Below are 16,739 nucleotides of genomic sequence, written 5' to 3'. Positions count from 1 at the left end.
AAACACGGCGGTCACCATTCGGAGACACGCGTAGCTACGTACCTCCAGATTTAAGCCAGAGATCCAGCAGGCTGTGCTGAATATGCCTTTCAACGGACAACAATTGTTTGGGCCGGAGGTGGATACAGCAATAGACAAACTAAAGAAAGACACTGACACGGCCAAAGCCATGGGCGCGCTCTACTCCCCACAGAGCAGAGGCACTTTTAGGAAGCCACACTTTAGAGGGGGGTTTTGGGCCCAAAGCACAGAGCCTTCTACCTCACAGGCCAGACCCACATACCAGGGCCAATACCAAAGAGGAGGCTTCCGGGGACATTATAGGGGTGGACAGTTCCCTAAAACAAGAGGGAAATTCCAAAGCCCAAAAACCCCACAAACTAAACAGTGACTCCAACGTCACAAACCCCCAACACACAACTCCAGTGGGGGGGAGACTCAGATTATTACCAAAATTGGAAACACATAACTACAGACTCGTGGGCCCTAGCCATTATCCAACATGGTTATTGCATAGAATTCTTACAAATACCACCAAATGTGCATCCAAGAGCACACAACATGTCCAAATAGCACTTAGATCTGTTACAACTAGAAGTCCAAGCGTTGTTACAAAAAGAAGCAATAGAACTAGTACCCAATCATCAAAAAGGAACAGGTGTTTACTCCCTGTATTTCCTAATTCCAAAAAAGGACAAAACACTGAGACCCATATTAGACCTCCGAACACTAAATCTTTACATCAAATCAGATCACTTTCACATGGTGACACTTCAAGATGTGATTCCCTTGCTCAAACAACAGGACTACATGTCAACATTAGATCTCAAGGATGCTTACTTCCACATACCCATACATCCTTCCCACAGGAAATACTTGAGGTTTGTAATCCAAGGCGTGCATTACCAATTCAAAGTGTTACCGTTCGGGATAACAACAGCACCAAGAGTATTCACAAAATGCCTTGCGGTAGTAGCTGCTCATATCAGGAGGCAGCACATGCACGTATTCCCTTATTTAGACGATTGGTTAATAAAAACCAGAACTCAGCAACAGTGTTTTCAACACACAAAATACGTCATAGAAAGCCTTCACAAGCTAGGGTTCTCTATAAACTACCAAAAATCACATCTACAACCGTGTCAAATACAACAATACTTAGGAGCAACAATCAACACACAAAAGGGGATTGCCACTCCAAGTCCACAAAGAGTACAAGCATTCCAAAATGTAATACTAAACATGCACCTAAACCAACACTATCAAGTGAGGTTTGTGATGAAACTTCTAGGCATGATGTCTTTTTGCATAGCCATTGTCCCAAACGCAAGATTACGCATGCGGCCCTTACAACAGTGCCTAGCAACACAATGGACACAAGCACAGGGTCAACTTCAAGATCTAGTGTTGATAGACCGCAAAACACACTCCTTGCTTCAATGGTGGAATCCTATAAATTTAAACCAAGGGCGGCCATTCCAAGACCCTGTGCCTCAATACGTGATCACAACAGATGCTTGTAGGGTGGGGAGCACACCTCAACCAGCACAGCATACAGGGGCAATGGGACGCTCAACAAAGCCAACTTCATATAAATCATCTGGAACTGCTAGCAGTATTTCTAGCATTGAAAGCATTTCAACCGTTAATAGCCCACAAACACATTCTTGTCAAAACAGACAACATGACAACAATGTATTACCTAAACAAACAGGGAGGGACACACTCATCACAGCTGTATCTCTTAGCACAAAAGATTTGGCATTGGGCGATTCACTATCACATTTGCCTAATAGCACAATACATCCCAGGAATTCAAAACCAGTTAGCCGACAATCTCAGTTGAGATCACCAACAAACCCACGAATGGGAAATTCATCACCAGATACTACAAACTTACTTTCAAAGCTGGGGAACACCACGAATAGACCCATTCGCAACAAAAAAAATTGCAAAATGCCAAAACTTCGCGTCGAGGTATCCGCACCCTCACTCCAAGGGCAATGCATTATGGATGAGTTGGTCAGGGATATTTGCTTACGCTTTTCCCCCTCTCCCCCTCCTCCTTCAGCATCTAGTAAACAAATTGAGTCAAAACAAACTCAAACTAATACTAATAGCACCAACTTGGGCTCGCCAGCCATGGTACACAACACTACTAGATCTGTCAGTAGTACCTCATATCAAACTAACAAACAGACCAGATCTGTTGACTCAACACAAACAACAGATCAGACACCCGAATCCAGCATCGCTCAATCTAGCAATCTGGCTCCTGAAATCTTAGAATTTGGACATCTAGACCTTACACAAGAATGTATGGAGGTCATTAAACAAGCAAGAAAACCTACTACAAGACATTGTTACGCAAATAAATGGAAAAGATTTGTTATTACTGCCATAATAATCAAATTCAACCACTACATGCGTCCACAAAAAACATTGTAAGCTACTTATTACACTTACAAAAATCAAATCTAGCTTTTTCGTCCATTAAAATGCATCTCACAGCAATATCTGCCTATCTGCAGATTACACATTCAACATCACTCTTTAGAATCCCAGTCATCAAAGCATTTATGGAGGGTCTAAAGAGAATCATACCCCCAAGAACACCACCAGTTCCCTCATGGAACCTCAATATTGTATTAACAGACTCATGGGTCCACCATTTGAACCCATGCACTCTTGTGAAATGCAGTACTTAACCTGGAAAGTTGCCTTCCTAATAGCTATCACATCTCTTAGAAGAGTAAGTGAAATACAAGCATTTTCTATACAAGAACCCTTTATACAAATACACAAACGTAAAGTGGTTCTACGCACAAATAATTTTTTTTTACCAAAAGTTATATCACCGTTCCACCTAAACCAAACAGTGGAAGTCCCAGTCTTCCACAGCCAGACTCAGTAGCCGAAAGAGCCTTACATACATTAGACATCAAAAGAGCACTAATGTATTAAATTGATAGAACAAAACAATTTCGCAAGACAAATCAATTGTTTGTAGCCTTCCAAAAACCTCATGCAGGAAATCCAATATCCAAACGAGGCATTGTCAGATGGATAGTGAAATGTATTCAAGCCTGCTATATTAAAGCAAAGAGAGAACTGCCTATTACCCCAAAGGTACACTCCACTAGAAAGAAAGGCGCAACAATGGCCTTTCTAGGAAATATACCTATGACAGAAATATGTAAGGCAGCCACATTGCCTACGCCTCATACATTCACAAAACACTACTGTGTAGATGTGTTAACAACACAACAAGCCACAGTAGGACAGGCAGTATTACGAACATTATTTCAAACAGCTTCGACTCCTACAGGCTAAGCCACCGCTTTTGGGGAGTAACTGCTTACTAGTCTATGCACAGCATGTGTATCTGCAGCTACACATGCCATCGGACGGAAAATGTCACTTACCCAGTGTACATCTGTTCGTGGCATGAGACGCTGCAGATTCACATGCGCCCTCCCGCCTCCCTGGGAGCCTGTAGCCGTTTTAAGTTGATGAAAACTATATATTATATGTTGATAAAACCTGTACATTTGTAAATATATATCACATTATGTACATACATACTCCATTGCATGGGCACCTTTACTATATGCACAACTCCTACCTCACCCTCTGCGGGGAAAACAATCTAAGATGGAGTCGACGCCCATGCGCAATGGAGCCGAAAGGGAGGAGTCCCTCGGTCTCGTGACTCGAAAAGACTTCTTCGAAGAAAAACAACTTGTAACACTCAGAGCCCAGCACTAGATGGCAGGATAATGCACAGCATGTGAATCTGCAGCGTCTCATGCCACTAACAGATGTACACTGGGTAAGTGACATTTTCCAGGTAAACATGCTATGCACAGGTCCTGCCATCTAGTATTGGGCTCGTAGTGTTACATGTTGTTTTTCTTCGAAGAAGTCTTTTCGAGTCACGGGACCGAGTGACTTCTCCTTTTCGGCTCCATTGCGCATGGGCATCGACTCCATCTTAGATTGTTTTCTTTCCGCCATCGGGTTCGGGCGTGTTTCTTTTCACTCCGGTTGTTCGAGTCGGAAAAGTACTACAAACTCTAAATTCGTCGGTATTGTTTTCAATCACATACCATCTATCATCGACACTTCGGTACTGGCGGATACAGATCTCTACTTGCCCTTCGGGGCACCGGCACCCAACTCTGGCCTGGTCGGCCCGACCAAAAGTCTTGTCGAAGCCTCATGGAACGGACCACGTTTAGATTCTGCCCTCGGTGCCCCGCCAAGTTCCCTTACACGGACCAACATCTAGTCTGTAACCTGTGTCTGTCTTCAGACCACCGAGAGGATACTTGCGAGGCCTGCAGATCCTTCCACTCGAAAAAGACTCCACGAGACCGAAGAGCGCGAAGGTTAGAAATGACGTCGAGAAGCACGGAACGCCTGAACGCAGAAAAGGAGGAGATGATCCACACCGCAGTTTCCGTTCGGAGGTCTTACTCCGATCAAGAGTCCGACAACGACAGACCAATAACAGCGGGCCAGCACGTGAGTACACTTGCCCCGACCCAGTCCAAGCCCAAACACAAGGCCTCGGGGACGCCACTTCCAGAAGGCCATGGTTCCACCTGTAAAAAAAAAAACTACTGGTGACCAAGCAACATCTTCGGCACCAAGAAAGGCCACCCCACGGAATCCTTTGGACTCGAGCCGAAGCACAGGCTCTGAATCCTCAAGCACCAACCCATCGAGTCGTAGCCCCGATCCCAAGGAAACCGGCTTCGGAGCCGAAAAGACACACATATATAGAGAAGCATGGACTTTCCAAGCAATTGAAAGAAAGCCACAGATTTGCGGAAGAACTTGCGCAAATGGAGGAATTTGCAAAAAAACAGGCCAGAATCCAAATTCATAAAGACGCTGGCAAAATCCTCACTGCACCTCCTCTAAAAAGAGAGGAAGCTGGCCTTTCAAGGACATTTGGACACTGACCAGCCAGCGGCTAAAGTGCCAAAACCGAGACATAAATCTGGTTACCCATCACAACAGACAATTGGGTCTTATCCATTATCCAACATGGTTACTGCACAGAGTTCGCACAAACTCCTCCAGATATACCTCCAAAACCACACACTCTCCTCCCAACACATTTCAATGTTGCAAACAGAGGTACAGTCACTATTACTCAAACAAGCCATAGAGCTTGTACCACATCATCAAAGAGGACCAGGGGTTTACTCCCTATATTTACTAATTCCCAAAAAAAGACGGAACATTGAGACCAATACTAGATCTCAGAACTCTCAATCTTTACATCCTATCAGAACACTTTCACATGGTAACACTACAGGCTGTAGTCCCATTGTTACAACAACAAGAATTTATGGCAACACTGGATCTAAAAGATGCGTATTTTCACATACCCATCCATCCAGCACACAGAAAATCTCGGATTTGTAATACAAGGAAAACATTACCAGTTCAGTGTTATCTTTCGGGATAACAGCTCCCAGGGTATTTACAAAATACCTTGCCGTAGTTGCAGCCTACATAAGAAGACAACATATCCATGTCACTCCATATCTCGACAACAGGCTAATAAAAGCCAACACTCAAACACAGTACCAATACCATACATGTTATGTAATAAACACCCTACACACACTAGGGTTCTCAATAAACTACCAAAAATCTCACTTACAACCAGCGCATATTCAACAGTATTTAGGAGCCACATTAAACACCCAAACAGCACTTGCAAGCCCAAGTCCACAAAGGGTACAATCATTCCACAACCTATTACCACAAATTCAGCCAAACGAACAGTACACAGTCAAATTTGTCATGAAACTGTTGGGCATGATGGCATCCTGCATCGCCATTGTCCCAAATGCAAGCCTAAACATGCGGCCCTTACAACAGTGCCTTGCATGACAATGGTCACAGGCACATGGTCAACTTCAAGATCTAGTGTTGATAGACCACCAAACATGCATCTCGCTTCAGTGGTGGAATTCCGCAAATTTAAACAAAGGGCGGCCATTTCAGGGCCCTGTGCATCACGCCATTCTTACAACAGATGCATCAATGATTGGATGGAGAGCACACCTCAGCAATCACGACCTTCATGGACAATGGGACGGCAGACACAAACAACTTCACATAAATCACTTAGAATTGCTAGCTGTATTCCTAGCACTAAAAGCCTTTCAACCTCTTCACAAGTACTTTCGCCAATGGGGAACACCAGACATAGATCTATTCGCTACCAGCCAGAACGCAAAATGCCAAAACTTCACATCCAGGTTCCCCCACACCCTGTATCCAAGGGCAATGCTATATGGATCAACTGGTCAGGGATATTTGCTTACGTTTTTCCTCTTCTCCCGCTCATTCAATTTCTGGTCAACAAACTGCGTCAAATCAAACTCCTAGCGCCAACGTAGGCATGTCAACTATGGTACACAACATTGTTAGACCTGTCACTAGTACCACACATCAAACTACCAAACAGGCCGGATCTGTTGACACAAAACAAACAACTGATCTCAGGCACCCCAATCCAGCAATACTCAATCTGGCTCCTGAAGTCTTAGAGTTTGGATATCTACATCTTCCACCAGAATGTATGGAAGTAATTAAACAAGCAAGAAAACCCACTACCAGGCAGTGCTATGCAAACAAGTGGAAAAGGTTTGTCTCTTACTGCCAATTCAAACACATAACACCTCTTTCCGCATCCATGCAAGACATTGTAGGTTACTTACTTCATCTACAAAAAGCAAATTTAGCTTTTTCATCCATTAAAATACATCTCACAGCTATTTCAGCCTATTTACAAAATATACAAAACAAGTCTCTATTTAGAGTCCCTTCATGGAAGGGCTAAAACGTATCATACCTCCAAGAACACCACCAATGCTTTCATGGAATCTCAATATTGTACTCACACGGCTCATGGGTCCACCGTTTGAACCCATGCACTCGTGTCAGATTCAATATCCAACGTGGAAAGTAGCATTCCTCGTTGCAATCACTTCATTACGAAGAGTTAGTGAAATACAAGCATTCACTATTGAACAACCCTTTATACAAGTACGCAAACATAAAATTGTACTTCGCACAAACCCAAAATTCCTACCTAAAGTCATCTCACCGTTTCATATAAATCAAACCGTGGAACTTCCAGTCTTCTTCCCACAGCCAGACTCAGTAGCAGAAAGAGCGCTCTATACATTAGACATTAAAAGAGCTTTAATGTATTACATTGACAGTACAAAATCATTTAGAAAAACTAAACAGTTATTTGTTGCATTCCAAAAACCCCATACTGGTAATCCCATCTCAAAACAAGGCATAGCCAGATGGATAGTAAAGTGCATCCAAACCTGTTACCTAAAAGCTAAAAGACAGCTATTAGTAACACCAAAAGCACACTCCACCACGAAGAAAGGAGCAACAATGGCATTTCTAGGAAATATACCAATGACCGAAACCTGTAAAGCAGCCACTTGGTCAACACCCCATACATTTACCAAGCATTACTGTGTAGATGTGTTAGCAACACAAAAAGCCACAGTAGGACAGGCTGTACTAAGAAGATTATTTCAAACAACTTCAACTCCTACAGGCTGACCACTGCTTATGGGAGGAAAACTGCTTTGTAGTCTATGCATAGCATGTGTATCTGCAGCTACACATGCCATTGAACGGAAAATGTCACTTACCCAGTGTACATCTGTTCGTGGCATGTTTCGCTGCAGATTCACATGCGCCCTCCCTCCTCCCCGGGAGCCTGTTGCCGTTTAAGTTACATTTAAATTTGTACATATGTATATATCTCTCTCTTCCATTGCATGGACATCTCTTTCTTTACACTCACTCCTACCTTACCCTCTGCGGGAAAACAATCTAAGATGGAGGCGATGCCCATGCGCACTGGAGCCGAAAAGAGGAGTCACTCGGTCCTGTGACTCGAAAAGACTTCTTCAAAGAAAAACAACTTGTAACACTCAGAGCCATATATCTATATATATATCTATATATCTCTATATACATATGAGAGAGAGAGAGAGAGAGATATCTATATATATATATATATATATATATCTATATATATATATATATCTATAGATATATCTATATAGATATAGATATATAGATATCTATATAAAATTATTTCTTTTTGTCCTAATTGTTGATCAAAGGTGTTTTCATTACAATCATACATGGACCGCCTGCTTTGTTTTGGCATCCAGGAGACTAGATGTACAGAAGCATGTATGATCTATTTTTTTTTTCTTTTTTTTTTTTTTTTAATGGGACGCTGTTAAAGGGTGTGTTTTTGAATTGCTTGATGGGTATCTGCCGGGTTAGGATAGCAATGTTATATCTTCTGTCTCTTCTAAAGCTGCAAGCTTATCTTTTTATCAATTCATTCTTCACTTTTAATTTATGCATTTTGAAAAAGATTACAGTGCATAATTTTTTTGCAGTTCTGACTGTATCCGGAAAACCTTGAGCAGTACCTCTGCACACTGGTAGGTGGCGTCACTCTGCCCTGCATCAGCATAGTCTGCAGTGGAAGTGACATCACGGTACACATATGGCCACCGCCCCTGCATGCTGACATCTGAGCAGCAGCGTAGATCTGGAGAGCTGTCTTGGTCGTTTTTTAACACTTTTTTCGACTTTTGTTCAATTATTTTTTGTCCTGTTACTCCCAGTCCATCTAGGGACATATCCCCTCCGAAGCTTACAGGTTTTAAGCCATGTGGCGACTGCCTGTGCTGCCTGGAACCATGCAACCAGAGCAATCTGGAAGCAGTTGCTGAAGCTTCTGGCAGCACAGCAAAAAGTCTCCACACCATTCTCCGCGACATTCCAGAGGAAGATCCCATTCCAGGAGCCAGTCCCGTGGTCGCTCATTATCGAGGTCTAAGATATTGATGTGAGGTCGATCTAAAAAATATTTTAAAAACTGTTGAAGTGTTCTTTGGCTTCTTCCAGCCAGTTGCATGCTTCATGGCACCACTACAGCACACCACCTGTAGAGCCCACGTCTGCCCCTACCCAGTGCTGTAGCAACTCCTGCTCAATTGAAGGAGTTGTAAGACGCCATGCCTGCTAAGTTTTAGCCACCAACTCATTCTGGTGCTCCTTCTGGCCCACTAGAGGAGTACGGTGCCCATTTTCAATTACTTCTGGTGGGTTTGTCCCTGACAGCAGCCAGGCGAAATGGATCCACACCGGGATCTGGACCTACACTGACACCCACAGCAGCACCGTTTCATGACAGCATAGCGTATCATTATACCTGACTTGACCTCCTCAATTTGTTGAAGAGGAAGAGAGGGGTCCCATGGAGGAAGAGCAGGTGGATTAGAACTGGTTCAGAGTGGGTGATGCCAGTAATCCGAACACCTCTTCAGACACAATCATGATTTTGCCTCCAGACCAAGCATCTGATGAGCACACATTTGCTGCAGTGATGTGCAGGGCATTGCAAGTCCTGGACATAAATCTGCCTGCATTTGTGGTCAAGATAAACGTCTTGACAGGCATACTTCACCAAGGAGCAAGTACAGCTGAGCCACTCCTACCCTTCAACAAAGCCCTCACTGATGTTCTGCAAGGGGCATGGACTGAGCTTTGCACAGGGGCTCCTGTGCACAGAATAATGCCCACTGACATCAGACAGAAACAGGAGCCCTAGCCTTCCTTTCCCAGCACCCTTCCTCTGAGAGGTCTGTTGTCCAGGAATCCAGTAGGCTGGGGATGTATTTGTCAAACTCATCTTGTCTACTAGCTTGGCTCTGTGGTCCATTAATACTGCAGGTCTCTTGGACCATTATTCCCATGCCTTATGGGATTCGGTGGCACAGCTGCTCCCATGCTTCTAGAGGATGGCCAAACTAACCAGCTGCTGCTGTTCTTGGAGAATGGCCGAGCTGTCCTTCACCAAGCCCTGAATGACAGCTGGGATGCAGTTAAATTTGCTATCCTGTGTGGATTAGATACCACAGACTCTCTAGGTAGGGTCATGGCTTTCACAGTGGCACTGTGCTACTGTGCCCAGTTGCGCTTAACCAGATTCTCAGCAGGAGTGTAATCCTCCTCATTGACACAGTTTGAGCGGTTCCCAGTTGGTCTGTGACAGATCAGATGCTACACTCGAGCAGTACAGTGGGAGCAGGTACTGCCAGAGCCCTGGGCCTTTCTCTGACTGGTTGCCCCAACAACAGTCCTTACACCCATACCGCAGATGAGGTCGGGCACCTGCAATTCCAACCTTACCGTGCAACCCAGCTGGCCTCTCAGTCCTTTCAAGGACAAGGTTGCGGATCCCACGAAAGGATGCTCAATCGACACCCATGCACTGTCAGATCCCCCCCACCACCAGCTGCCGCAGCATCTGCTCTATCCATTCCACAGTCATCTCTGTGGTGGCAGTATCAGGCACCACCTGCTCCAGTGGTTGGTGATTACATCTGACAAGTGGGTGCTTCAGACGGAGCAGAATAGGTAAGCTTTTGAACAGCTTTGGTGGACCAGCTCTCGTTGGTCCATCAAAGTGCAGGCAGTTGTGGCCAAAGGAGCCATCAAGAGGGTGCCTACTTCTGAACTAGGGCTTAGTTGTTATTCCCACTACTTTCTGGAGCCAAAGAACAGAGGCCCACGCTCTATCCTAGATCTGCACATTCAACACTTTTCTGCAGAAAGAAGTTCAAGATGCTCACACTGGCTCCGGTCCTACCTGCCTTGGATCCTGGAGACTGGCTGGTAGCGTTGGACCTGCAGGAAGCCTATTTTCACATCCCCATGCTTCCAACACATAGTTTTTACCTGAGATTTACAGTGGGCCAGCAGCATTTTGAGCTAACAGTTCTCTGCTTTGACCTTACCAGTGCCTTTATAGTATTCACAAAAGTGATGCCTGTGGTGGCAGCACATCTACAGAGGTTGGGGGTCCCAGTCTTCCCCCTACCTCGATGACTGGCTGCCCAAAGACAGGCTCGCCCCAGGCAATCATCCGCCTGCAGACTACGGTATCAATGTGCTAAAGTCACCCAACTCTCTCTCAGGCTCTCCCTTTCAACAAAGCTGTTCTGGACACAGTGCAGCCTTGCACCTATCCTCCGGAGCAGCGAGTCCACGATATTCAGGCTATCAATCTGTCTGTATTTTGGCGAGACTGTACAAGGCTGCGGAGTCTCATGACATCCTGCCAATAAAGCATGTTCGATGGCATATGCAGGCTCTATGGTGGGATCTGACGTCCCAGTGTGTGCAGCATCAGAAGTCTTTCTGCCCTGGTCTAGATGTCAGAGGGATCTGCAAAGGACCTGCAGTGGTGGGTGGCGAAGTATGATTGGGTCAGTGGCAAACCCCCTCTCCCTTTCGCACCCAAAGTTCATAGTGGTGACCGATGCATCACTCCTGAGTTCAAGCTGCCATAAGGGAGAGGTGAAGATGAGAGGACTCTGATCTTTGACAGTCTCTGCTCCACATCAGCTTACTGTAGCTGAGATTGATCCAGTTGGCACTGAAAGACTTCCTTCCATCCATCAAAGATAGACTGGTTTAGGTGTTCTTGGACAACACAACTGCAATGTGGTACTGCAACAAACAGAGTGGGGTGGAATTATGGACCCTGTGCCAGGAGGCCCTGGGCCTCTGGACTGCACCTGGCTGGCCAGGTAATCTTCCTGGACTTGCACCGTACGGAGGGAGGCTTGAATACCAGGATGGATAAGCTCAGCCAACAATGCCTAGTGGATCACAAATGCAGTCTGTATCCAGACGTGGTGGAAGGTCTCTTCCAAGAGTCGGGAGAGCCATTGCTCAGTCTGTTCATCACTGCTTAGAATATAGAATGCCTGCACTTCTGTATGCTGAAGTTTTCAAGGCAGCTTTCGCACACACACATTTTGCCTAGAGTGAACCTCAGGACTCCTACACGCTGATCCACTGATACCACTATTGCCCCGAGTTCACAGGATCAGGACTGACAATGGCCTAGTCATCCTAGTGCCGCAGGGCAGGGTTCTGCACCTGGATCTACACACTCTCCACCTTCATGCATGGAAATTGAGCAGCGACAGCTGAAGGTTTTTGATCTTCCTCCCAAAGTCTGTGATGTCATCTTGGCACTCAAGTGTCCCTCTACTGAGACAATCTACGCTTGCAATTGGATTAAGTTTGTGGTGTTCATCATGCCAGGTGGATCCCCTTTCTGTAACTCTTTCATAGGTCAGGGCATCAATGCCTGCTTTCTATGCTCTTCCTCATCCTTGTAAGGAGGAGAACCATCACCACCTGGGCCCTAAGAGAGCTCTCTCCTTCTACATTAATCATACCAAAGACCACCTGCTGGAGAATTAGTTCTTTATCAAGTTCGCTGGAGGAAAGAAGGCAAGACTGCAGAAGCAGACCATCTCCCGATGGACTGTGCTCTACATAAAGATCTGTTACACATTGGCAAAGAAACAACCCCATGAGCGCTAACAAGCCTTTTTCACCAGGGCACGGCCACCACTACCATGTTAGCGCTATGGGCACTAGTCCTGGACATATGTCCTGGAGATATGTGGTCATCCCTGCATTCGTTCACTAAAAAGAACTATCATTGACAGCCTGGTCTGTCTCGAAGAGCACTTTGCTTGCTCTGTCCCCAAATGAACAAGTTGCTTGCTTTATCTGATAGAGAAATGAACTGCATATTCCTCACCGATCCTTCCTGCACTGAAAACTGGGTTTTTCACCAAAAGGACTAGATAGCTGCTGAATACTGGTCAGCAGTGTAAATTAGATTTCTAAGGGAAGCTTACTGCATGTCACTTCTGACTGGGCCAACGAGGAGTCGATTGATACCACCTGTTGAGCTTACTACTCAAGATTTTCCAAATCTAGTCTAACGACTGGGGAATATTCAAAGGTAAGGAAAAAATGTGTGGTAGATGATCCCTACCAAATAAGGCGTTACCAAAGGTAAGTAACAACTTGTACTATTCCCTGTTGACCAGAGTATTTTTTCTGGCTGGTTGGTTGTCCTAAACGGAGCATCATTCTGTTTTGTTAAGTTTGATAGCTTAAAACCTTTGTTGTTTTGATTGTTTTGTTTTCAGATGTTGGTAAGACTTACAAAGAGTCACTTTTATTGAAAATTGCATTCTTGTAGAGATTTGAGCTTGTCTTGAGCAACTCTCAAAGGAGTTCATACTTCAGTTCATTTTATTGCCTCAAAAGTGGTATTTTATTCCTGCTAAATGTTACTCTTACAGATACTGAAACCATCTGAAAAGAAAGCAAAATATCAATATGGAGGATTGAATTCTGGACGTCCAGTCACGCCTCCACGCACAGCTAATCCTCCGAAGAAGAGGTGAAGATGTGAACACAACACCAAGTTAAAGACAAAACTCCATGTTACATAAGCGTGCACTGTAAACTCATCTAGATATTTGACACCCTTAAAAATGTCACACCTTTAACTTTAAAGAGACGGGTAAAGGAACCCATGCTTTTTTCTAGCAAGAAAAAGGGTACAATGCTGCATTGTAATAACTCGAAAATACGAATTTCAGTTGCCCATCACAAGTACAGATTTGCAAATTAATTTAACAAATTCTCTACAGTCATTGCTTTAAAGTTGAAACATGTCTTAGTTGAAACCTGTGATTTGTTCTATTTTTTTGCTTTGTCTTGCCCCTAATAGATGGCTTTCATTTAATGATTAAGTGTGTACAACATGCAAGTGTAGATCGGACTGGTTTTTATTGGGTGGTTCCACAGACTATTTTTAATAAACTAACATTAAATGAGGAGAGTAATTTGAAAGCAGGATACAGGCTCCACATGCGAAGGAAACCAATGCTCAAGTTGATGAACTGTAATTTTTCTTGTAGCAGTTAGGAGACTTCATTGGCTGCTTGATCAGGCACATGTTGAGGTGGTCCATTACTCTAAATATGTAGCAGTTTTACAGTTTCACCTGTATTTATGTTAATTTTCAACCCTCTTAAAGTTTCTGATATACCACGATACTGACAACACAGGTGACATGTTTTGTGCCGACTTGGCTGCACAAGATATCAGAGGCATCTCTAGATTCGATTTGAGGGCAAGAAGGATTGAACCCACTATAAAGAAGTCTATCCAAGTCACCGGTACAATAAGAATTTGCTTAAGGTAACCATGTTGTGCATTAAAATATTTCACAAAGTATGAGGCGAATAAAACCTTGCAAATCACTCTTATTTAGTTGACTGGCAAAGTATTAGTTAATTAAATTCCAGTAAATATTGTGCTGTCTTGTTTTTTTTTTTTTTTTTTTTGGCCGGCTTACATTTTTGTTAATCTTGGCCTGTCAGGTTTTCCCCCCTATTGCTGCCATCGTATTTGCATAAACAGGCATTTATCACATTTTGCCAAAGGCCACAACAAAACCAACTGTGGCATTTGATTTGATGTCTGATCAGTGTTCCCTTTCTGGCTAGATTTTTACATTCAAGAGTGATGAAATGCTACATTGACCATTGAAAGTTAGGTTTACTTTAGTTGGGATTTATGCAGATTCTTTCACGTGTTCTGTCAGTATGTAATTGTGGGATTTTGTGATTTAATTCTATGGATTATTTTCAGTTCACAAACACATTTTAGTTTCTGCTTTAACTAGTGTAGCAATAATCCTTGTTATTTTGCAAGTTTAGTCATCTTTTCCTGTTGTCCATTTGAAAGGGTTAAGATTGACAGTGGCCTGGCACACAGAATGTTCTTACACATGTAGATTGCAAAATGCATATGTGATTTAAAATGTTTTATTTAACATTGTTGACTTTGTAAGGTTTTTTGGAGGTTCTTATGATTTGACTCCAGTTGTATACCAATGATCGTGAAACTCCTTGCTTATTGTTGTCTGGAAAAAATGCTACTTTTTATGAAAAGCATGGTTGGCGCTGCAAGCGATGGATTAAAAGCGGTGAAACAGTTCTTGCAAGATAATTATTTTCTAATTCAGTTTTTCTTTTGTCATCTTTTAAATGTAGTTTTTCCATTAATAAAGGTTGTCTAATTGATGTGATGTAAGGTTAGTTATTTTTCTACTTTTAAAATATTTGTCTCCAAATTAATTTTCAATATTTGTCTGTACACTCCACTCAAGTACCTGAAAAGCATTTGAGTGTTGGTTTAAATTGGATATGCTAAACATTTTTCAGGATGTCACAGAACGCTTCACTTTTGCCACGTTATAATGGCAGAGAAAACTCCAATCAAAAGGACCGAGTTCATCGTAAAGCAGCTGGGATTTAACATAAACACTGTTCGAATGCACGCATGTTGGTTTGCAAATTAACCACTTTCGTGTGCTTCAGTTTTTCCAACTGGAATTGAATTATGTGATTGTACTGTTAATACCCAGTTCCCTGTATTTGTAGACTGTAGGAATAAGGGCATTTTCTAGACTGTGCAGAAAATCTTTTCATCAGGTGTATCTGGGTGAGAACATAAGTCCTATTCACACCCTTGTGTGCTTCATCAAATTTCCTGTTTAGGTTTTTCCTTTGTGGTGCACTAAAGCTGTGGAGACCAAATCTGTTGAATGTATTAGTAAATAACCTTGTCTTGAATGCATAATCGTAGGCTTTGTGATTTCTTCTTGTAGGTGGGATGTGAGGTGCAGATCGTGTTCACTACCTGTGAAGTTTAACTTGTACACCATTGGTGTGTCATCCCTATGATGTTAAAGATGTCCAGGGGATGTTTATTTTTTCCTTAGTCTGTTATGGGGTGGGAGGGAGGGGCAGACATGTACTGTAATGATTTATCTGCAAAACACAACAGTGCCTGACTGAAAAAAGTAAATTTTGAAAGCCAACCAAATATATCTTCTTGGAGACATCTTTTATCTTAGTGATTCAATTAATGTAATATTTATTTCTCCAGTATTGAATCTCATAGATTCACATGCTTGAATCAATGCCTGTCGTTGAAGTAGGGGTCCCACGGTATCATAGTAAGCAGTATAAATTAGTATAATAGGCTGCAAAAGGGAATTGAAAGTTCAGTTTGATAGCATATGTCGCTTTTAAAAAAGGGCCAAAGTTTTCCATTGAACAATCTGACACCCGCACCCTTTAGAACCTTCACCACAGAGGCTTCAGTCCCTCGGACTTTCTACTGCACATTGTGTGACGGGAGTCTCCCTGAGCTCTGCTCAGTTTTCTCTTTAGAACAGCTATGTTCAAGAGGATTTTCTCAGGTCAGATTTGAATTTCATCTTCTTTCGAACTTAGAATCCCCGGACCTTGTCAGAATACCCCCAAAAAGGGTCTATTTGAGGCATGTAAGACCTGCGGCAAAAAGAGATTACACTCCGAGGATCCTCATAATGAGTGTATTTACAGTCTCTATTCAGAGCATAAAGTTAAGGACTGTAAGATATCTGTCGTACATTCTCACAGAGAACCCTAAAGATCAGGGAGGGAAGGCTACTCATGTGATTAGAGACCAAAATCAAAGTATCACCCACTTTCTGAGGATGAGTGATGATGCTTCACAAACTGTAAAGTCCCACAAGAGAGACAGATCAAAGAAAGATGAGCCTTCAGAACACACCAGAAAGGCCCTTAAAAAATCTCGACATCTGGAGACTAAACAATCTGAGGAAATTTGTCATACAAAGTCAAAAGATTCCTCAAAAGTCTCTTCAGAACCCTCTTCACTGGCAGTGAAGAAAGTTTCTCTTAAGAAAACATCAA

General features: G+C 43.2%; 1 protein-coding gene across 1 annotated transcript in view; it reads left to right on the top strand.

The window, feature by feature from the left end:
* PPP1CB (protein phosphatase 1 catalytic subunit beta) overlaps positions 1-15,056 on the top strand; it is a 261,084-nt gene extending 246,028 nt beyond the window's left edge. The window contains exon 8 of the mRNA XM_069236214.1: positions 13,263-15,056. Within this exon, the coding sequence (XP_069092315.1) occupies positions 13,263-13,367 (105 nt within the window). The 3' untranslated portion in view covers positions 13,368-15,056. The remainder of the gene's footprint in view (positions 1-13,262) is intronic.
* Positions 15,057-16,739: the final 1,683 nt, after the last annotated feature.

The sequence above is a fragment of the Pleurodeles waltl genome, chromosome 5, assembly GCF_031143425.1.
Source record: "Pleurodeles waltl isolate 20211129_DDA chromosome 5, aPleWal1.hap1.20221129, whole genome shotgun sequence".
In the NCBI taxonomy this organism is placed as follows: Eukaryota; Metazoa; Chordata; class Amphibia; order Caudata; family Salamandridae; genus Pleurodeles; species Pleurodeles waltl.
This window is presented reverse-complemented; position numbering and strand designations above follow the sequence as displayed.